This window comes from Battus philenor, unplaced genomic scaffold (assembly GCF_028537555.1).
Source record: "Battus philenor isolate CCGP_79_NKW_IND1 unplaced genomic scaffold, ilBatPhil1.0.hap1 SCAF_6, whole genome shotgun sequence".
NCBI lineage: Eukaryota > Metazoa > Arthropoda > Insecta > Lepidoptera > Papilionidae > Battus > Battus philenor.
The window spans coordinates 1,966,283-1,991,775 of NW_027181726.1; the positions used below are offsets into that span (position 1 = coordinate 1,966,283).

The 25,493-nt window shown below is 34.6% G+C and overlaps 1 protein-coding gene across 2 annotated transcripts in view; it reads right to left on the bottom strand.

The window, feature by feature from the left end:
• Positions 1-25,493, bottom strand: part of if (inflated) — a 161,015-nt gene that overhangs the window by 50,244 nt on the left and 85,278 nt on the right. For both annotated transcript variants that reach the window (XM_068773391.1, XM_068773390.1), the window contains exon 3: positions 19,697-19,794. In XM_068773391.1, coding sequence (XP_068629492.1) covers positions 19,697-19,794 — 98 coding nt within the window. The remainder of the gene's footprint in view (positions 1-19,696; positions 19,795-25,493) is intronic.

A 25,493-nucleotide genomic window follows, 5' to 3' on the forward strand; every position in this document is an offset into this window, starting at 1 on the left:
TACATTTAAAAAACTTTTAAGTTAAACGGTTTTTTGATACCCATATTGTGGTGGTTGTGGAAAAATATGTACCTAGTCCGCCATATTGGAACGGCGTCCATCTTGAATTTTAAATTTTGACATAGTCATCGTGTTTTACTAGTGTAGCCCTTTCATTTGATACCCATATTGAGGGGGTTAAGGAAAAATACGTAATCCGCCATTTCGTATCGGCGGCCATCGTAGATTTATAATGTTATTGATTTTATTATATTATATTGTCATCTAAATTAAATGTGTGTACCAAATTTCAGATCAATCTGACAACGGGGAGGTGCTTAAATTTCAATTTCTAATTTTGATCCAAATAAATTCCGTACGGGTCGAACTAAACAAAATCGTTTAAAAATGAGATATGCCAAGATCGCGGTCAGTATCAACTGCTTTTTTAGAACTTCCCTTAACGAGTGACGTGATGGTATATTAACTGTCTGCCACAGTACTACAGTTAGCGAGTATCCAAAAAAAAAACTGCACCGCGCAGTTTCCCTTTTATAGATGTTCCTAGGACCTAACGGTGTCGCATCGCGTACAATTAGAGAGAAGTTGTATGTAAAAAGTAGTGAATAAATGGAGATATAGGATAAACCACAGTTACCCATGTAACCTTACCAGTTGTACTATGAAATAACTGTATACTTCATAGTGGAACAGTAACGCGTATGGTTAGATGAAAAACTTGTTAAGAAAGTGTTCTTATATCATAGTTTAATTAACATTTTATTAATTTTATATATATATATATATATGTTATGGTTATTTGAATACATTGTGATTGTATATAGGTTAAAAAGCTATAATTAAGTGAATGCATAAGTAATTTTTTCGTTCAAGCTTTAAAACTTTTTGAATTTGTTACATTAATTTATATTTTTTTTTCGAATGCGACATGTCGGTAACTTTTTTCAGTGTAAGGTATATTTTTCCGTACCATATTATCATGACGTTATTTTTACATTTTATACTACGTTGACAAGAAATAAATTTAAATTCAATCTTTTAAAACTTTTTCATATTATTATGAAAAGAGTGAAGAAGTTTTATAGCTAAGTGAACTTACCTATAAAACCATTTTTCAACTAAGATCTAGCTTTCGTATCCAAAAGTCTAAGAGTTTAGTTAGTGATCTTTCCAAAAATAAAGTTGAGAAATTTAATTTAACAATATTAATGGGATGACATTTGTGTTTTTCTTCCTTTCAGCCAATGAACGCCCATTTCAAGACATAGGCCTCCTCCAAATGCCTCAATGACCGGCCCTGTTTTGTCCACATTCAGCGGTCCACTTAGTGGGGAGCTTACCCACCAGCTCGTGACATCGGTTGAACCTGCGATGCTCTCGCCCACTGCCACTTTAAACGGGCAATTCTTCGAGCTACATCAGCAATTTTGGTTCTTCTGTGGATCTTCTCGTATATGATTCAATTTCGATTGTCGTAGTATTGTAACATTCTTATTACTTCTTGTACACAAGTCTTATCACTCAGAAAAAGATATAACCACACAGAGGGGATAGGCGGCTGATTTCTTAACAGCGTTAAAAAACCAATTTGCTATTAAAATCATAAGTATTGTTGTAATAAATAAAAACTGGTATTACACAATTGAAACACGAAATTATATACATTTCACGGACAATTCGTCTTGTGACATTTTACCGCCAATTTTTTGTACAGTCCGTTATTATGGCGCGTTATTAAGTGTTCGTCCACCTCATACCGGCGCGCGCGCATTTCTTCTGTCGTTCGAAATTTAAATTGCGAATCTTCATTACGTCCGTGTACGGGTGACATTTAAAGCCCTCCGAACCCGGAATTAAACGGATTCCTTATAAAGAAAGCTACTGAGATTACTTTGCAAATTTTTATTCCTGTGTCAAATCATATTTCATTGCTCATATGTCATCGAGGAGGAGCAGTCTTGGCTGTTGGGATTTTTGCATGCACAGTTAGGATAGATTCTATAGGGGCTTTCATTTGATCCAAATAATGAAGCTTGGGAAATGCTGTAAATACTGTTTTGTAATTAATATCTTTAATTACAGTATTATTGTATTAAAGATATTAATTAAATTGGTCTACAAAAAGTATCTTAGATTGTTATGGGTTCTTATGAGACCTGGACACATTAGAAACACTCAAAGTTTTATTGTGTCAATGGAAGCTCATTTGAATTCTAGCTTCTCTCTTTATCTTTATCTATGCTTCTCTCTTTATCTTTATATATGTCTTTCTTCTTCTTCCGTATATAGATGATCACTGTCATTGACCATTAGTAGATAGTATCTACTATGGGGAGTACTGCATGCCAGTATAGACATAAGTTTCCCTTAAAAAAATCTATGGGGGATATACCATAATCGGCATGCTTATGGAGACCGCAGTGCATATTATGATTCGCAGCGGACGTTGCTGCCTAACCTCTGGAAAGTTGTTAATGCACAAAGTGTGAATTAATATGAAATTTTATTTTAGAATTTGAACACGCGCTCTACTTTTGCAAATTTCACTCTTCTATCGGTAGGCTACCACTGCTCGAGTTATGGAGAGAATATATTGAAACAACTACTTACTTTAAAATTGTAATATACAATAAAGAAAGTTTAATGAAATCAGGAAAGTTTAATGATATTTAGCCACTTCCGCACATGCAGTGGTAGTCGTAGTCGTTATGTTACACCGATTAGTGCCAAACACAGAAGGCCCCCTCTGAGAGAGCCCATGGAGGGGTGAAACACGTGTTGAGTGATTTAACGGTGGCAGTTGTGTAATTCGCATTGTTTGCCGCATACGAATTTATCAGCGGGTTGGCGGGCGGTGCATTTGTTGCACGACTATCACTGCATGTGCGGAAGTGGCTAAGTATTGGTGCTTATATTACAATAAAGAAAGCTTATGATGCATGCCAGTAATGTACAAAGTTAAGAGAATGTTTTATAAATGTACAATAAAGTATAGAACACAAGATAACCGCGTCGAGTTGGCAATGAGCTTCGCTGGTTCGCGGTGGGTCTTAGTTATCGATAGCCTGACCTTTTGGTGCTATATCCTCCGCTTGATAACAGCCTTTGATTTATTATTAATTGGCTCCGTTCAACCGATGCACTTGCACAGCGAAATTTATAATCACTACTAAGTTCACTTCGATAAAATTTAATATATTGCGTCTCTGAAATCGCATCAGCTTCACCTATATGTTAGTTTTTGATCTTGAATCTTAATTGTATATATACATCATCATCATTCCAGATATGGGTCGTTAAAATTAGCCATGCAACCATCACCTCAATAATGAATGACACAGTGGGACAGCATTTCTAAAGTTTTTCGAAACCATTGTCAAACAAAAAAAAGGGAATAAATGAAATTGGTATTGAGCAATAGAAACAACAAAATGCAGAAACAAATTATATTAAATGATAATAAAATATAACATGAACCTCAAAAATCTGTGCGATAATGTAAATAATATGTAAAAATAAAAAAACGAATGTAATTTCTTTTTGTCAAACCAAAAAAAGAGTGAAAAGGATGAAGCAATGAACAAATGTCAATCAAAATAGAAGAGAAAGACAGATCGAATAGTGGGATGAAAGAATAGAATGGTAGACTGTGTGAAGAATGACAGCTGAGAATAGAAAAAGGCTGTAAAAAATTAGTAAAGATAAAAAAAACTCTTTCCCAAACCAGATAGAGGTGGAAACAGAGGTCCCCAATAACGAAGCCAATAAAAAAAAAGAAAAAAGACGTGGGTCGTCCACATGTGGACATGGGTCTTTATGTTTTCACTAGGACCGGTTGAAAGCGGCCTGTATCCAGTGTCCTCAGACAAACTTAACAAGGTTAATTTGTTGACTGATCTGAAATATTTCCGATCCGTGGTATCTACTCCAGAACCTCAAGGTCCCAGCGTTTCATTCTTCTTCGGATATACACATGTACAAATAAATTACAAGATAAAACCCGCAGAAACTGTAAATGTCAATATGCATTATAATTTGTGAAATAATTAGTAACATTCTGCTCACACTGTTCTAATGCAGTTTATAAAATTATTATAAAAAAATTAATTTAACAGTGACACGTTAGTGTAAGCCTCGCCCCCTTTTGTTACGTGCGCACGCGCCGGTGCGTAGCGTATGGGTGCGGGCGAACCCAGCGAGTACGCCCGCACCTAATCATTACCGCTGATATATATAATTGATAAAATTGCGCGATATTTATGTTTTATACATAAATTACAAGCTATATATCACGAAAACAATAGCGCACGATTTCTTTAAAGGTTAATCAATGCAGTATTTAGTAATTTACGATTGCTGTTTTCTCGTTTGTAATTACGTATCTATCGGCTTTGATATATGTTTATCCAACAAAGGAAGAATAATAAAAGGTTGTTACGAAAGAATATACCAAAGTGTTGCTATTATACTTTGATTTTTTAATCTGATCTATATTGTTTATTTTTTTTAATCACGTAAAAGTATAACTAAAAAAAAAGAATTCTATGTTTATATGATGTGGGATGAATTTTGCTAACGTCTTATTATCATTCCGGCAAAGTAACGTGATAGTTAAAACTATGGTAAAATCTATGGTATTTCGGGAACGCAGCAGAGGGATTTAAGAGGAAGTCTGAACGAAACGCAAAGAATGTAAAGAGTGAAAGAGATGGTGATGTTTGAAAGTTGATCAACAAAAGGAAATATGAAGCACAAAAGAAAAAAAGAAAATAAGAATCAACACGGGTAAAACATTTACTCTTGTGAACATAGTCCCGAGAAAGAGGGGTCTCATAAAACAAGGGACAAAAAAAAATAAAAAAAACTTGTGCAAGAAATGCTATGACAACCTGACATTTTTTTAAAATAATTTTAAAACTCAAATGAGTACAATAATAAAATATTTTTCAAACTAAAGCATTCAGGATGTCTTTGTACATTTAAACAAAACTCCCGTTTGATTTTGTTGTCACAACACAAAACACCAATATGAAAAGAGCTAACTATTTTCACGTTGATGTGTTTGGAACTTTTTGTCTTACGTTGAAGAATGTATCTAATTCTGGTCCTATAATTTGTGGCGATTTCTTGTTGTCAACTTTAGTAAGCAGTTCGATTAAAAACTTTATAATAGCGTCGTGTACCAAATTATAGTAATTTATAACGAACTTTTAATACTGTTAAAAGTTGCAAACTTTAATTTAACATTCATATAATATAGGGCTAAAATGAAGTCATAATATTATTTTTAAATTATCAATCTTAATAAAAAAAGCTTGTATATATATGCACAAAATAAAGTACAGTCTAGATAAAAAGTGTTTTGATTTCGCAGTGGAAGGATGTTTCAATTGGCGGCCTTGTCACTCAAGGTAATTTTTTGCAGACAATCTTAGTACGGAGTCTAAGGAAGAACAAGTAAAGACTGGTTATTTAGAACTTAGAATTGATACTGATTATATATTTATAATATATGGCAGTATTCACATTAACAATATAAATGAATAAAGCCTGCACATTCGCACAAAACAAGGTACAGTCTCGATGTCAAGTGTTTTGACTTCACGGTGGTCAATCGTTGAGTACACACTCGAGATTCTCGGCCATCCGGGCTGAGGTGGTTCTCTACAGATGTAGGAAATGCACACCACTTGTTTTAGCATCTCATCTCTGTTTATTTGTGAAAAATAAACTAACTACGTTATTTAATCGATGTAAACGCGAAGCTGCTTTCTTTTTACAAATGTACTGAATTTTATAAATCTAATAATTAGTGTCAGTATAGTAAATTACTTGAGAAGACCGAATGACGTTGGAGATGAAAGGTTCTCATAAAAGTCGCGGGAAATCACTGGATGTAGGCAGTGCAATACAAGTCGTCGTAGCCATGTTTGGGGGGTGTCTGTGTTATGCAGTGGGCGTCTATCAGCTAAGATTTTAAAATAGAACGCATATTTAAAATGACATATAAAACTTTTCTGTAAATCGCCACCGTCCAGAATTTTTTTTTAATTCCACTAAGGTTAAAAAAATTACGTTGATTATATAGGCTCTATTTATGAACATGAGATATAATTATGTATTCTATTTATAACATCGCAGTTTTTAAACCTGACGTCAAGTATAACCAATTTGTATAAAGTCTATTCAACTCAAAAGGAGAATTCGCTTGTATCGTTTGTACCTTTTAAAGACATTTGGTGTTATTGAACAAGCGGTGTAAAGAAATTGCGCCAGGTCATCGCAATATTGGTCTAAGGCCACAAAGTAAGCGTTTGTGTCTAACTTTGTAAGTTTCATGACTAAATAGCAAGAATATTTTTTCTATCTTAAGTTTCTAAAATTGGATTTTATCTGAAATTACATCTACAATACACCATGCTATTTCGCGTGAATTGACAGAAAATATATAAATTAAATAAAAAACTATTCTGGATATCAAATAAACTTTCTAATGTGTAAAGCTTTTTTTAGTTTTTTTTTTAATTAAGCCTATTCCTCGCTGTGCAGCGCGTTTGTTTTGGCGTTCAACGTTTTGAACATTCATGACTGAATTAACATTTAAAGTATGATTCAGCGTGATAGAGTACGATAGAGTCATATTAGTTATCCCTAAAATGGCGCCGTTTTCATTGGATATGGTAGAACAATTTATACTCGCTTCCTACCTCTCATAATTACTACCATAAGGTTCAGTGCTCATAATGTCTAGGTGCGCTTAAGGCGTAGTGCTATCTGTTTCCTCCGTGAGGACAATGGAGTATTTATTACGGGCTCCGGGCCCGTCGACACTTCGTTTTATTATCGCCCTCCTCTGGCCAGCGCCGACGTAAGATCTTTGGTGTACGTTACAAGCTTTATCTTCATATACAATTTAATTTTTTTTTAAATCAAGTAAAAATTCCGATCAAGTAAAAAGCCGAGGTTCTTCAATTTCGGACGAAATGTCGAAATGATAAGCGGGTATTATCGACGAGTGACGGTCCAAGCCTAGATCCTGTAGGAGGTCTTTGACCTTTGTCTGGTCTCTTCGTGGAGCGTTAATCGAAATAATCTAAGAGTTCCTCCTTCCAATCCGGTAAAATTACTCTTTTACACAGGGGTAGGGGGTATTTGGGGTAGCCTAGGCTACATACTACTGTATGTAGCCGAGACTACCCCAGTAGCTCTAGAACTTCGTTACTTTCAAAAATCATTAAATTAAATTAAAATTAAAATATATTTTATTTTCAACAATCAGCTCTGGTACACACTTTATTTGAGTCAATTGAAACATGTTCCTCATGAGAAACCTGTCTTCTTTTGTACCTTTGGATTTATCAAAGGGCAGAAGAAAGCGCAGGATACCTTTCTAGCACACGATTTAATTAAGAAAAGTGTTTCCTAGATCATTGTTAAATAATTTTTCATAGAAGAATAGAAGTTTATTTTTATTTATTTGATGCTTTACGTCTAAAATGATGATTACGTTATGCAAAAAAATATATGAACAAAAAAAATATATTAAAGTACGTAACAAAAATGTCATTTCCATTCAACTTTTATCGTTTTAGTCATTGAATGAAAAGCATAAGCCTCTTTCAAAGATGTATTTGTGGGAATAAACCATAATCGCCACGCTTGGCACAGCTATGGTAAAAATATTTTGCTCTGGAAAAATATTTGTGAGCAGTTATAACCCTATATTATGAATGTATAAAGTGATAGATATAAAAAAAAATCCCGTAAACAGAACCCGCGACTTACGATCGTGATATTACGACGCTTAGGTTCAATATGAATCAGCAGCATTCGTACTTACGACTATCGACTAATAGTCATAATAATTATGCAAATCAATAATCATTCCTGTGTTCTCTACTGACTCTTTCTACGCGATAATGTATATGAAGTATAAATAAATAAATAGTTTGATTGTATTATCGCTGTTCGCTTTTCACTCACACCGAACACCAGTCGAAGGAAATGTGCATCTCATGCGCCATTTATCTCTCCTATTTGTTGCACAGGCGCCTCTGTAAAGGTAACGGCCTTTCTGCACAAGTTTTACAACAATATCATCTTGTACTCGTGCGTTGATAAATCTATTTAAATTGATTATTTATTTTTACTACTCATATATTAAATAATCTGTTGACTTTATTAAAAGATGTGTAGTAGAGTTTCTTCCTGCTTCTTTTCCACAACTATAACAACTTGCGAAACAGAGTAGAGTCAAAAATAAAATAGGTTAAAAAAATATAGGTAACTTCACAATCAATAAAAGTTCTGTTAAAAGTTCTTAGGTTGTTATTAAATAAACCTCTAATTGAATGAATCTATTTTTAAGCAATATATTTTTTTAAATAACTCTATATTCTTCTCGATGCTAGACAATAAAGAAGACAGCAATGTCGCAAATAACAGATAATTTAAAAATAAAAAAGTATAATTATTCTTCTATAAAAGGTCAAAAGTAAGATCAACGCTTATATTAACAGATAAGAAAATTAATGAACTGCAAATGTTAAGTCGTACGTGCGGATCGAATCGGCTCAAATGTATCGGAGACTCAAAGAATAGCGCTTAATGAATATAGAGATGCGAGCGCCGTCGCTTAATAGATTTCTCGAAGATGATTCAAGATATGAAATGAGGTTATATTCCATACATAATAACCGTATCGACTAATAAAAGTAATGGCAACTTTGATATCTTCTTTTTTGCATTAGATTATCACTGCTGCCGAAATGGCATTTGCAGATTATGCGTGTATAAGGAGGTAAGGTGCGGAGTGCTCATAGCCCCTATTTTAAAGTAGCAAAGCGTCAGGACTCCCGAGGAAAACACGACTCGGGTCACATGTTACTATTTTACTGAATTGGGAAGGAGGAGATCGCCGAGCTATTAGATCGCTTCGATGAACGTTCAATGAAGTGACTATTCAAGAAACCCGACGACGAGACCTCAGCTTGGGCTATCATGACAATATCTGCTTAGGATACCAACACAAGGGCACCTGTGACGACCGAACCTTGGCTTGGGTTCCCAAAATGAATAATATGCACATGTAAAGGAACTTATTAAATAATAATAGAATGTAAGACAAGACTCTAATGTATTAAAAAGTCTAATCTAAACAAACCTATGATATTAAAAGATAATGATAGAAAATGTAAGAATAAAATAAAGATTAGAAATAAAATTCTACCTAGCCACCTAAGAGTAAAAAAGATGAGGAAAGGAAGGCGATGAAAGCAAGAAGGAACGAAAGAACAAAAAAAATTGTAAAAAAAAAAGTTATTGTCAAGGATAAAAAGAAAGAATAAAAAAAATTGAGAAAAATGGTAGTGAGTGTAGAATAAAGATAAAACCCTGAAAAAAATATTTGTAAAAAAAGTCCCTGTCCCAAACAAAATAGGGGTACGAGAGGCTCTCAATAGCAGGGGCCATAAAAAAAAACCTTGGCTTGGGCGGTTGCTACTGCCTGGCTAATATCACTACTACAAATTCGGAGAGCGTTACCGTTGGAAGAAGAAATGTCGGAAGAATCTCCAGCTATACTTCTATCTGGTATAATCGAGGGTTGATGTCCTCTGTGATTTACGATCTGACCTCGTTTCCGACGAGACCCGGTTTGATATCTTGTTCTTTTATCCTATCTAGTTGCAGCCTTGGTGAATGACACCAATTATATTCAAGCTAGAAATGTCCAACTTAAAGTTAATGACTTTGGCCTAAGCACGTCCGTCAGAACAATTAGAGTCTAGAGATGATCAAATATGATCATCACTGCAGCCATGATGTCCATCTATAAGCTTCCCATACATAGGCCCCATACTTAGAAGTCCATATACATGTTACCGCTGTAGGATGTCCATACAAATATAGACCTCACCTATATCTAAAAATACACTTATAAATAATAAACTTGTAGATTAGTGCGTATAAACAGGAAATAAAATACCTCTGTTATCGATACTTTTTTTTCTAGAATCATAAAAGGCATCAAGAAAAACCGCCAACTTTACGGTTTCATTATTAATGTAATTAACATTATATTCGTTCTATTTTTGAAACTATTATATAAAATTTGTAGAATTTTGAGAAAAAATTGCATCCGAGCGAAAATATTTTGAATAATTTTTTTTTGCAAATAAAACCGCGAGATTCACGACGCGGTCTTCAATTCGGCGAGGCGGTGGAACCAAGCGACCGGGTAGGTATTCCAGATATCCGTTAAGAGCGGAGACAATAAGGGATGTGCCGTAAAAGGACGTCTCGTATCCGAATCCGACGCGTGTACCTGTCGACGGGGCCCGCCATATCGGGCGCTTCGCAAGAAGGAAAGCATTCGCCTCTGACAAATCGCTGTATAATTTGTTAGCTCAAATCATTTGCACAGGGTGTCCGCGGAATACTGAACCGTTTTCAACAAGTACGTGTTCCCTTTGCAGATATAGTATTAAAGCTTTTGATATTCTCGGCAAAATTATGTGCCTATATAAATAATATAATAGCCATGGGTTAATATATTTGATAAAATTTTAATACATATAAATAAAAATAAATCAAATGTGTTGCCACACAGCTTGAGAATAATCTGTTCTAGTTACTCTATTATAAAAGGACAATGTGATAGTAATAAAAAAAACCAAACTAAGTTTGTTGTGAGCTGTTTTCAGATTAACACGCATTCAGAACACATTTTCCTTACTTTAAGTTTAGGAATATGATAAAGAACAGTGGAGTTCAAGTTGATTTAATCTCCAACGAATAGTGCTCTTCTGGTATGATTCTTTTTAACACATACAAGTCTTCACTACAAAAGATCCAAAGTGGTAACTATACTGAATAAATTTACATCCCATTTAAAACCTTATTGTGTTTCTATGTAAAAACAAATGTATACATATGTATATGTATGTATAAATGTTTACATATATATATATATACATATATATATATATATATATTTTGTATTGGTAGGTTTGTGTATACATGTATTTGTATGTACATACACTCTAAACTGCCCTCTCCTTCATGTCTCTCACCTCCATCCAAAGTTGCCTGATAGAGATCATCGCCTTTTGTACCATATGAATTGTTTCTTTTTTTTCTCTATTTAGTTTCTATGATGTACAATAGTGTTAATAAAATAAAATTAAAAAAAAGTTTTGTCACAACTTCATACAAGTGCAAATTAATTATATAATCATATAAATAAGAAATTTACGCAAGTGTACATAAAAAATACAATATTTAATATCTCAATTTAAACTTTTTTTTTCATTTAAGAAAACAATTCTTTCTATCACTATAACCTATATCGATCTTTTGACATCTCCGTTTGACATTTAAATGTCAGCTGTCAAATGTGCTAACAATTTCACACCAAATTCCAAATTTAAAGAAGCGAATGGACAGATACAATCGTACAAAAGTGGAATATTTTTAGTTAGATGTTCATACATGTTGTTACATTAGTGATAGCGGTAGTGTCTTATTATATGTATATGTGAATAGAGATTTACCATGGAATTTTTTGCCGTATTTATTCTAGTCGTTCTAATAGTCATGCTACTGAATTAAGTCCTATCACAGGGTCCCCATCGAACACGCACCACACTACACCCGCTACTTACACAACATGGCAAGCGCTAACCACACAGCACCAGCGGCCACTTTACCTGTTACAATCCGCACAGGAAATCGCGTCATTCACGATAGAACAAAACACTACTCACGACGCCACTACACCCGCTCTTACGGGGCGGCCAACCGCCGAAATTGGATCCGGATCCATCCTTGGCCGCCTGTGATCCACGATGCCATCCCAAGCCATAAACACAACACCAACACTACACAGCTCTACTCAGGTAGAGCGGTTTACTACGTGCAATCTATTTTGTTTTTAAGTTCACGGACCGATGATGTCCAGTTCCGATGATGCTGTAAAAGCCTCCAGGCTTACTGCATCAACTTCAACCGAAACCAAGCAACAGTGAGGTATGTATGTATTATATACTTACATATATACATGTAGTTTGTGCGAAGCAGTAAACGATTGACATTTTCTAGTTCTATTTTCACTAGTTTGTTTGGATACAATGTTAAGAGTACAATTCATGGTTTATTTGTTGTACTTTCACAATATTATAATTTTCATTGCATCGTATACTGTGCATGGCTGTAGACTGTATAATTCATACATAAATCGTCTACTGTTTGTCTAAAAGGAAACAATGCATCGACTACTTAGAAACGAACAGATATCGTCGCATCAATCAACCTTATGACCATAAACAGGCACGAGCTTACAATGAAATTTAATGTATTAGACTAAGACTAGACTAGTCGAAATATCGTAATTTTAACTGTAGCGGTAAATAAAGTTTCAACTGTTAGGTAGACCGGAAAGTAATGACGCTTTCGTAAGTTCAATTCACACGACTACATATTTAACAATTTTTTATTTCTAATCAACACAATGCAGGAGCGGCAAAAATCAACCGGTTTTTCAGCAAAATATTTAATGGGATCAGGCGTTACCTTGCGGAAGTTCATCCTAAGTAAGAAAAGGACCAATATGCCACTGTATTTGGCACTAATCGGTGTAACATAACTCCTGAAGATGCCCCGTGGAGGGGTGAAACACGTGTTGAGTGAATTGACGGTGGAAGTTGTGTAATTCGCATTGTTTGCCGCATGCGCATTTATCAGCGGGCTGGCATGCGGTGCATTTTGTTGCACGACTACGACTGCATGTGCGGAAGTGGCTAAATATTGGTCCTTTTCTTACTCAGTAAAATATGTCGACAGAAACGACATTATTTTCCGGTACCCCTAGCATATTGTCACTTCTAGGACATTGTAAAGATAAAGTAGCGTAAAGATCCCGCGTGGGAGACCATAGTCCATATCTTCTCCGTTGTTAATTCCTCTTTGCAAGGCTTATATGATATAAGAGTATTACTAAGTAAAATTTTAAAAGAGATTCCATAAAATCTGACTAAGCTTGAAAGGTGTCGTCGCTGAGGATTTTAAATCATACTATACTATTTACTTACTTAATTATACTGTTTTATAGTAATCCTACAACACGTTTCACTTCTGTGTTATGTAATCTATGCAAGAATAAGCAGATGCGCGTGCGCAACAGGCGTCGCACGTAGTGACGGGGAACGCGGAGATATCAAGCGATTTATCGCAGGATATATATTTGCAATTGTAATAAACTATTCGATACTCAATAGGACGCAACGAGGAATCTTATGTTAAACAAGAAACAAAATCACCCTTCCTCGCACGTACTAATCGGGTGATAGATCTGGACAACGGAAAGCGCTTGCGAGAAACCGCTTTCAATTTGTAACAACGATCCTTAGAATTTACCTTAAAAAGGCATTGCTGTGGTTAATTTTATCTCCTACAATTCTATAACTATCTATATAAACGTAGCTGTTTTCCTTGAATAATGTTTTTAGCGGCCTAGGCAAGGATGCAGACAGATCTCTCGAGTCTTGCTACCTAAAAGGGGGTCTAGGTTGAGCGCCTTTTAGGCTCTGCCCCCTCAAGAATGCAATAGTAAATACCAGTAAAGCATCCACAACCTTCCGCCAAAAAAAGAATTCTTATACAAACCAGAGTACAAATGATTTGCGAATTCGAAATTTGTCTTAACGTGTGCTTTGTAAACCCAAGTTAATGCAAAAATAATGTAACGGTAACCTTTATGACAATTAAAGATAAAATCGCAAGCAATTCGAGTATTTCATTACAGATTAAATAAATTTCATAATTTATTTATTTAAGTGGTAATATAATATGTGTTATACTCATGAAAATTCTCTATATGCCGCTAAATAAAATACCAGTGTCTCTGTTTGAAATCCTATGCTATATAAATATAGGTTTTTTTTATTTAGTTTAAGAAAATGGTGACACAACAATTAGATCATAATGAAGCGAACTGTCAAAACTGTCAAATGTGCGAACTGTCAAACGTGCAAACTGTCAAAAGCGCAGTTACAATAGTCATTGATAATCTGAAATTTTAGAGTTTCTACACTTATTATATCAAAACTAAAAAATTGCTGCAATTATTTATGAAATTTATAAAAAATAGGAAAGAAATCGGTAAATTCGTTCTCTAATTGTATCGCGATCAAGCAATAGCGGATTATTTTTATACACATAGATTTATGTTAGTAAACCTTGATAAACTAAATGTCGAAATCTCAAATACATTTTGCGGATATTGGTAATAAAGTTTAAATAAACAAATCTATATATGGTGTATAATAAAATAATTTATCATTGAAGTGTGAGAATAAAATGGCGCCATCGTACAGAACAATACCGATCCATGAAAGGAAAAGGACATTACGCGTCGCGCCGAAGTAAGTCGCCATCGACTGCGCCGAGCAATTTGTTATAAATAATTCCAGCAAAAACAGCGGCGCTCCGGCAACAGTCAGCGGGCGGGTAATTATAAATCAATAGACTATCGAAGCGATGCGCGCTTGATACAGCGGGATTACGCTAGAAATGTCTAATTTCTGTTGTCAATTTTACGTTCTGTTTTTGAATTTATCATTCAATAACCGACAAGCGCAGCGTAAGACGACGCGGTGGACAGACAACCTTATAAAGTGCTTTGGAAGATGCTAATTGACGTAGACATCTTATTCCAAATGTATGGGAGAGAGGATAAATTCAACAGTAGGCGTCCTACGCTTGATGAAATGATGATAATCATGATTTAAGTCTGTGTAAAGGAGTTAGGAAATCCATGGATGAAAGAAAGTAAACAACATATCCCAGTGAATTGAGAAGTTGAGTTGGCAACAAATCGTGGACAACAGACCTAATAAGGTCTTTGGTACAAATGAACAGTCTGTTTTCAACCAGTCCATGGACTTTAACCGCTTTTAAACGGTCTATGTCCAACTGTACAAGCCCTACGGCCTAATGACAATGATGTAGAATAAATTATAAGTCAAGATATGATACAGGTGTGAGGTATCACAAGTATATTAACGATATTTCAAGAATTTTAATTTAAAAATGATGTTAAAAAGAAGGTATATGAGTATACAAACGCGGAGCACACCCTGTATAGTTTAGAAACTATAATAAATTCCGAACGCGCTGTACTCCGTTCACAAATGGAGCAAAACGGCTAAACAAATTGCATCGACAGCAGCGCTGAGAGAGTCCGCTTTTTGCACTAATTCGGCATACCGAAATAAAAATTCCGACTCCTTACTCAGAGGGGGCAAAAACGGTATCGCATCGGAGCGCGGCCACTGAGCCTCTTCGGCGAAGGCGTTCGCTGAGTGATTTTAAAAATGGAATGCAAAAAGTGAAGCCATGAAACCGAGCCACAGACGCGTTTGTCCGAGTAACCCTCGGTGAGTAATTATAACTTTTAAAACACTTTTTATTGGAATTTTTGCGTTATTATATCATGTAACTGTTGCGAGTTGATAGCAGTTATATCGCGGATGCCTTCTGCTAAATCAGAGTTCCCCAAACTTTTTGTGTCGTAAATCCCTTGCCATGTTTTTCCGTGTCGGGTAGACCCCCTACTTACCTGATATTGATTTTCTGTAAATTTCTAACTGCAGTGAAGTTTAATGTTAAATACTTAAAGTAAAAACAAATGTTAATTTATACATTTATTAATTGAATTTAAACTACTCAAAATAATTTTTTTATATGTTATGTAAAATATACGTAACATTAAATAAAATAACAAGCAATAAGTCAATATTTTTAGTGAGAATAATGAACTTGATGCTTTAATAATAAATTACCAACATTTGGCGTCAATTTTGTAAGGGTCAATCTTAAATCTCCTCGGCTATTGATGTCCAGTCTGTGGACCCCCATTTTCATTTTATGGACCCCCAAATTTTTTTTCGCTGGCGTAGACCCCTTGCAAGTTGTCATAGACCCCTAGGGGTCGATATAGACCACTTTGGGAATCACTGTGCTAAATCAAGGACCGAATGTCACCGAATACATTTTACATTATCAGGCCCTTTTAGTAACTGGAGACACGCTCAATTTCGAAAAATGCAATTGTGTACTTTTTTATGTGCTTATAATACAATTTTACCTAAACTTGAAAAATAAAATTCTTAACAGCTTCGAATTCACGCGGGTCAAATGTAAACAAAACAATGTCTGATCGATCAACATATATGAAAATAAAATAAAAATTTATTTAAATTTCTATTATATTTAGAAACCGATTAAAAAGGGCAATTAATGTACAATTGCAATATAAAACTTACATTATATTATCACCATAAATTACTGCCATAGGATTTTCACTACTGGACATATATTTCCAAGAAGCAACTTACATCCAGCGCCTTCCAAATAGCTTAAAAAGGTTTCTCTACCTTATGAGTCTCACTTACCCCTAAGGCCCCTTGGACCATTCGTTCAGCACGTTATATAGCCTGCAGGCTTTCAATTTGGTCAGTAGCTGGATGGAAAGTACTTTTGATTTACCACCATGGTCAGAGAACGTAAACCGAACGAGAAGCATATTTTCAATAAAACATAAAACAAATGATATAAAACTAATTAATATGGTAGAGTTAATATATTTTCTAATCGTAAAATCTAACAAAGCAAAGATAGTCCAGGTAATTTATATAGACAATGGCAATCCGTAGTCATTGTTCAGCTAACAAACCATAAAGGCGGCCCCGTGACCTAATGGTGTGCCAACCCCATCACAGAGAACTTGAGTTGACCCAGATTGTAGAAATGTCACTGCGCCTCTATGGGAGGGACTGTAAGATTAATGATTACTTCTTGTCATCTTTTACTTATATCGTTGCGTTAGTAGAATTAAAATCACGTCTATTTTTATGTCATATTACATTTTTTAATGGCCCTGTTTTTGGAGGCTTTCGTTCAAGTCCTATCATAGGTCATAGTCTTTATTTACATAATCATTTTCGTTATTCTGTCTTCCAATTTTTCCTCTAACTTCCTTCACAATATCTTTTGTTCCTTTTCAATTATCCTTCCATACATCTCCTCACTTCCTTCACCCACCTTCTTTAAATTCTAGTTTTTATAAGATTGTTTAACAATTCATTTAATCTTATTTCATATTTTTCTATTATTTATACCGTACTTACTATTTTCTCTGTCTCTCTCTCTCGTTTATCATTTTCATTATACTAGTTCTTTTTTATTTATTCATTGCTTTTTTATTATTTTTCCTATTACCTCCAATAAACTTTAACTTTACTTTAGTGTTGCCATAATTTTTATGATGCGCTGTTATAATTTAAAAAAGATATAACTCGCATATAAAACGATGTAATTCATCTGTGCTATGTAAAATTAGTATTAATCAGCATTAACATTACCACTGTTATGCTATTATCTGATATTCTATTTGACTATTATACAGTCACTTATCTGTATAAAGCAGTTAAAATAAAGTAATAGTACTTATTACCGAGGTAAGTAAAATCGGCATTGATTACCATGTCTTAAAAAATTGTCACATATTAAAATTAGCGAAGTATTTTACCTGCACAAAGATAAGTTGTATTAAAATAAAAGCACCTATTACCACGGTAAGAAATATCGGCATGAAGTACCGACGTACCTAATATAATATTTATATTATAATAGTCAGTATCATCATAGCAATAATATGTATAAACTATTTATAATAAAGTAAAAGTACCTATTACCATGGTAAGCGAAATCGGCTTGAATTGTATTTATCTATATGACCTCTAGCGGTTTTCTTAGGTCGTTTATTTGCCCGAAATCTTATTACACTGAAATTTCACTAAATTCGAATTCATGAATATTATGTTCTTACTTCAACTGGTCATTATGAACACGGTCTTATAATATAAATGATCAAGTAACGTAGTTAACCTAAGTTACAACTGATGTGTCACAGTGTTTTAACGCGAATAGACTTCACGGTAATTTTCCGCCCGAGATTCTCTTTGAGATTACGCCATAATTATACCATGATTCATGTTTGTGCTGTGATTAAATTAATAAAAACTCTTTCAGACATAAAACTCCTTGGTATCTTTATGGTAGTTGGTGACACAGTATTTCTCATCGCAGCTGGCGAACGTTGGGTGTAACAGGAAGGGTGTAGCGCCAACGCTCGCCCCATAAACTTTATAGGTCACCATAATAAAGATCACGGGGTCGTCAGAGACATAGCCGCACTTTGTTAGCAAAAGTCTGTGTCATCTTTACAAAGGTAACAAAATAATTGCTAAAAGCTCTAAACGGGTGGATGTATAACACATTTTCTTTCGGTGTTTGGATTAGTATATATATTTCGGCATTTTAAAAGAAAACGAAGGTATAAATTCATTACAGTTTGTTACATTATCATACTTTGTTACATTATCACAGTTTGCTACATTATCACAGTTTGGTACATTATCACATATTGTCGCGTTATCACAGTTTTGACTCTGTTTGTTTCTATTTTATCTTTTTTTTTAGTTACTAAAGATGTTGAGAGTAAATTGGGTTTGATACCTATTGGAATCTTTTTATTATTTGGTATACACTTATTAGATCCGCAAATATAGGAATTGGGCTTTATTTTTTTAATCCGCGAATAGAAAAAGTGCATGAAGGAAGCGAATAAAGAGGTTTTACTGTTTTACAAGGTGAATTTTTCTATGTAGTTATGTCCTATTGGAAATTTACGGAAGAGGTACATGTATAAACTGTGAACGTTCTATACCCGAAATTTTCATGATGGATTGTTGGGAGTACGTTCCTCAAAAAAAAAAATCGAGCTTAGGTGATAAAGAGCTTTTTAACGAACGAAGTTATTTTTACTATACACTACGGTTTTTATCTTTGCTTAAATCAATAAACAGATAATTTAACTGCAAAAATATATGCACTGTCATAAATAATAACAGATTAAAAATCTGCCGCGATTTAAAGCGAAGGTCGGGTCGCTTTCACTCGTAAATTTTTAAATGAGTTATGCGCACGCGCCACTCGACTCGCATTGTGTGTTGAAGCAAATTCAACGGAAGTAATCAGGGGAATATTTATAGCATTTTTAATGGTATAGCGGCTCTTTGTTATTTAAATGATTTATAAATTGACGAAGTGTAGACGTCTCATTAGATAGACCGACTACATAGTGAAGGACATCTACTAGCTGATATGATAATGATATAGCATATACACCAGTGCGAATCATATGTTCGATGGAGGATGTGACAGCTAGAAATGACAGTACATAAACACGTGTCGTATCATGCAATTATTCTGTGGATATTCGACCTTATTATACCATTATAAGACGCTCTACTCGTATCTAGTCCACTTCCATCTAGTCCAGTTGGAAATCTATTTGTCCCCTACAACGTTAACATTGAAAAGTAGATAGCCGTGAAATAATATAAAGTTTTTGTTTATATTATGGAATTTAATACATTATAAGGTTTCTTTTAAACATATAAATTATATATTAATGAAGGCAATAATGGAGAAATATTTTTTTGAATAACAACCTTTTTTGTATCCGGTGGATTTGTAAATGAATTGGCACTCAGTATAGGTTAGTGACAAAAATAACGTCTTCGGACAGACGTACATTATTACTAATATAAGTGTACATATATATATAACTTACCACAATAGGACCGTTTCGACCAACACTAGAGAGGGTAGCTCCGAACCACTGGTTCGATTTCTGATCGACTTGTCGATGCTGCATATCGTAATTATTTCCTGGAACAATAAAAAACAAATGTAAACATTTCTTAAGTTTCGAATAAGACATTTTTATTGACACTCAATTTACTTACCCCCATACTTAATGCCATCTAAGTATCATTAATTGTAATATATATAATGAGAGATAAAAAATTAATTGTGATATATTTAGTTACTCATAATATTGAGTAGAAATTGTTATATGAAAAATGAGAAATTGAAAATGTAGATAATTAAAATTTTAAGAAACGTGGCGAAAGATGGAAGGCGATACGTGAATGTAATGTAAATGAACGCTGTGAGAATGATAGGAAGAAGGAAGAAAGAGAGAAATTGTGAAGGAGGAAAGAGAGGGAGGGAGATAGAAAAACAGTTAAACATATCCCTGTCCCAAAAATAAGACAGAAAAACATGAGACCTTTAATAACGGGGTGCAATCAAATGAAAAAAAATTATCATCTAAGTTTACGTAATATGTGCAAATCTCATAATTGAATGTCTATCTACACACGTCATCTTAAAAGTACTTTTTTTTCTTTTAATTATATAAACTAGCCAGTAATTGTTTACACATACACAAGTATTTAACGCAAGTAAGCAATAGACATTTATATGTAACGTAACAATCTCTTATAGACTACTTTCACGTGCAAAAATTAACAAAATAAGAACTGCTCGCATTCAATGACTTCCAATTTTTGTAATAAGTTTATCCATGATAACTTGATATCATAGACGGAACATGAACAATGTTCCGTCAAACTCTAAATAAACAATGGAGAAAGATTATTATCAGGTCAATTTTTTTAACGTATCGTCTGTCTATGGACACGTGCAGGGGGCGTGTCCACTGCTCTCTATCAGTTCAGAAACCTTATCTCCATACGCATCGAAATTCAAAAATTGAAACGGGTAATTAATATATGAAAGCTATGATTATTTTTAATCATTCGTTAAGCGTTCATGAATGAATAATGACGCAGCGTACCGGGTTCGAATCCGGAACGTTTAAATCTAGTTAATTTCGAACTGCGCTCGCGCACGTGACTCATGATCGATGTTAATGCCTCCGTCGGGTCGCGGGACGCAACAAAAGTTTCACATTAATCTCTTATCATTATTCATGCCTTGAAATCAATTATCCATTCATAGCATATGAATAATATAACTCGTTATATTTAGGTCCGAGGTCTGAGGAAAGTTTTATCGGATAGACCTAGTTTGGAAATAATAGAAGAGATACGCTACCTGTTCACAGACTTTCAACTATATTTGTGTCCCAGAGGTGGACATATAATAACATGTACATGGTACAATTTACAGTGATTAACCCAATATCATTAAGTCTAGTAAGGAAAAGAAAGATGGAAATTGTAGAATGTAAGTAGAAGAAAGATAGATCATTTGAAAAATGACCGAAGAGTATGGAAATAAAAAAGAAAAGAAAGGGAAAAAATTAACTAACTAATCCTTTATGAGTCCTGTACTCATATATAATAAAGTTCCACAAGATACCTTTAACCATCCATAAATCTAAAATTAAAAGTATTGTTTGTTGAATTACTTACAGTGTTGATATTATAATGTATAAATCAAACATTGGTAAATTTAATTTAAAAATTTATTTAATGGAATCAGGCGTTACATTGCGGAAGTCCATCTTAAAAAAGAAAGGACCAATATCTAGCCACTTCCGCACATGCAGTGGTTGTCGTGCATGAAAGTGCACCGCCCGCCAGCCCGCTCGTAAATGCGCATGCGACAGACAATGCCAACCACACAACCGCCACCGTAAACTCACTCAACACGTGCTTCACCCCTCCACGGGGCATCTTCAGGAGTCGTTACACTGATTAGTGCCAAACACCGAGTCATCGGCTTATTTAATTTAAAAAGACAAATCGTTGCATTTTTTGTCGACTTTTGGTCAAAATTATCAAAATTCCGAGCCTTATAACTCACTACTAGTAATTTTAAAACAATTGACGCGCGTAAATGCTTACTTCAAGTAATAAAAATGTTTTAAATATTTATTTCAATTTTGTTATTGTTTAGTCGTTCTCGTTTCAGACGCCACAGACGTCAACATAGACGCCCCGATTTACCATAATCGCCAGGCTTGGCAGGCGAGTTACCGATCACAGTGTCTTTTAGAACGCTGCTGCCCATAAAGAATGCAAAAAGAGTGAACTATAAGATTGTGCCCGGGAATCAAACCCGTGATCTTCGATTGCAAGTCTCATCCCCCTACAGCTGAGCTATCATCGCTGTAGTAATTACATTTTATTCTCGCGTAGACAAGAAATGATGGAAATAAATTACGTCAGGTGATGTGTCAGGCGTCAATATTGGGCTAATGATCAATCCCCTCCCCTCTCCAAGGTAGACCTTTCCACGCCCTCCGCTCACTGTGGCGCACCCTTTAGCGAGGCCTAATCGTACCGAAGTTCACCTTTTATACTGATTGTGTACTGACGCGTGCACAAGTCTTTTCGTTACTATTTTTATTAACCCTTAAATGCATAATTATGAAAAACTGCAACATACCACTTAAAGAGCATAAGTAACAGTAAATGCGTGGTGTAGTACATGTACAACATAAGGTTTTTTTTAAATAAATAAATATAAAAAATAAAACATCTATATTTTTTTCAATTTAATGTGCGTTGTAGTGTACTTATTTGCAAGATATATATATTTTTAAAGTATAAATAAATGTCATGCATTTAAGGTTTAAGTACCATATTTATTACAAAGATACATCCACTCTTATTTTTTAATTTATTATTTAACTGTACCTGTGTAATTTTTGTATGGAGTCAGCCTTTATTACTAAATAGAAGTCTGCTCCATAGTTATTATCATTTTTGAGAAACAAAACTTTACGAGTGGTATATTTAGAAAATTAGAATTCAAAAACGTGTGATTTCTATTAAAGTTAATTTATTTTAATAAATACTACTTTTATGCACTAAATATTGAATTTTATTCACATAAATTATAAATGTATACGTAAAAATATAAGTTTTATTCTATGTTTATACATCAGTAAGAAAAGGACCAATATTTAGCCACTTCCGCACATGCAGTGGTAGTCGTGCAACGAAATGCACCGCCCGCCAGCCCGCTGACAAATGCGTATGCGGCAAACAATGCGAATCACATAACTGCCACCACCAAACTACTCAACACGTGTTTCACCCCTCCTCGGGGCATCTTCAGGAGTTATGTTACACCGATTAGTGCCAAACACAGATTTAGAATTTAGAACGCCTGATTCCATTAAAGAGTGTATTTAACGTTGCATCTTATAACACTTTCATACTGTAAACACTTTTCACAGTGTAAAAATTAGTGTGCTTTTTCAGGAACCTCGGCTCGGTTTGTTACATTATTTATAGCTCGGTACTTCTCTTTCCGACTGTACCACGCAATGACAAGTATGTCTATTAGCCACTGAATATCAGACTGTTGTGGTTTTATTATATTCCTTTACATGTTAGGCGGTCGCCTAATGGCCCCCGACACTTACATATCGGCCGGGCATTTGGCCCGTGCTGTGTGTCGTATGACTCACGGGGGAAACACGCCCGCGTCTTGTGACCGCTGCTCACCCCACTTTCTATTGACGCGCGATATTAGTCACAATGAGATTCTTGTACCATCCACGCACATGTGCGGCTATCGCCAAGTCTAAGATCCAGTTCAACGAAGATACCTCCCCCAAAAAAACTGAATGTAATATAGTTTAAATTAGACTCTTCTGGCATTGTTCCTACTCATATGATGATGCTCAAGATATCATCCGAAAGCCGCCCACTACAAGGCATACTTACCCAAAGATTGACAAATTGACTGATCTTGTGTCGCCCGAATCTAGCTGGATTGCTTTCCGCGACTAAACTATATCGTCGATTCACCACAAGGGGCTTAATCTTTTACCATCATCATCTCATCATATCAGACGATAGTAGCTTTGTGCTTCGCCTAAGGATTCCCACAACGACCTGTCTGGCATCATTCTTAACTATGTCGTCGATCCTCATACTGAGGGGCCTATTCACGCCATGCCTACCGGCACACGGTAGCTCTTCCAGAACCTCCCAGCTGCCACGGCTATTGGTTCCAGGATTGACCCTAGTTCGTCTCCGAATCTCATTTCATATTCGATTTAGCAATGAAACTCCGAACGCAATCCTTTCGATGTCTCTGTGTGATCTTCCATTCGTATAAGGCATATCGTAAGAATACTATAATAATTTGATGATCATTTATTTTTTTAATGTTATCATCTAATCCCCATCTAATTTTTTGGACAAGAATATATTTTACAATTATTTTTACACAAACTTTTCTATTTTCACCCTCACTCTCATCGTTCACATTTTCTGTCTTTCTTCCTTCTTTAATACTTCATATTTTCTATCATTATTACAGCGTTCATATACACTACATACACATTTCTGCAATTTTTTTATTATTTACATATCCAACTGACTGTTTTTATTTTCATTCCTTCGATTTTACATACCATTATAACTTACTCGTTTACTCTATAACAATTTCTTCTCAATCTAATATATAAAATTCTCGTGTCACGGTGTTCGAACTTGAACTCCTCCGAAACGGCTTGACCGATTTTTACCAAATTTTACATGCGTATTCAGTATGTCTGAGAATCGGCTACTATCTATTTTCCATACCCCTAAGTGATAAGGGTGGTCCACCCCTAAATTTTATTTTTAATTTTTTAGACAATTTTTTTGGTTTTTATTTTATTATGATACAGCATACAAAAATACATACAAACCTAAATTTTCACCCCTCTACGATCAACCCTTATCTTACATTTGTTAATTAAAAACTTTAATTTTTTTTGCACAACAACGTTTGCGGGATCAGCTAGTATACTATAATATATTACAATGTCCACCCTCCACCTTTTAACAAACTGCAAGAAAGTATGACGGCTCTATTCTTCTTCCAAAAGGGAAGCGACGCTAACGCAAGTATTCTTAAACATTTCTATTTCACAAACCACGGAACAGCAAGTGATCATTTCAACATAGTTACCCCATTACATAACCAAGGACATATGTAACATTTAAAGGAACCCGTTCGGGGTGGATTCGTTTGCTTTGTAGAGCAAAGTGCCACCCGAAAGAGCGCCGACTTGATTCTTATCTCCGTCGATACCATTAATGGTATGCCTTATACGGCGCGATGATACCGTCTCGCTGGACCAAATTATAGCTTGTTTTATTGTCTGGCGTAATATGGCCGTAGGAACAAAATTAAAAAAGTTATACAATGGATCTTTCTCTTAACTGTAACTACAGGATGTCTCTTTTAATATATCGGCATGCTCTAGTTCTAATGATAAATAATTTAAAAAAAAAATATATATATATATATATAGTATTAGATGTTAAAACTAACTTCTAGTACATATAATGTATATAATATATTCAACTAAAAGTTTAAAAATGGCATTATATCCAAGCTTCATGTGAATACTTCGACTGAGCTGCTAGGTAGTCTTTATTTATATTTAATACATACAAGATTTCCAGATATTAGTCCACGCCTATTAATAATTTATTAATATTAACGTTATTATAAAATAATAATTTATTTCTATATTATTTTCTAATAATACATAATATAGAGTAATAATATATGATATGATTTTCCGTTTGAATAATGAAATGTGT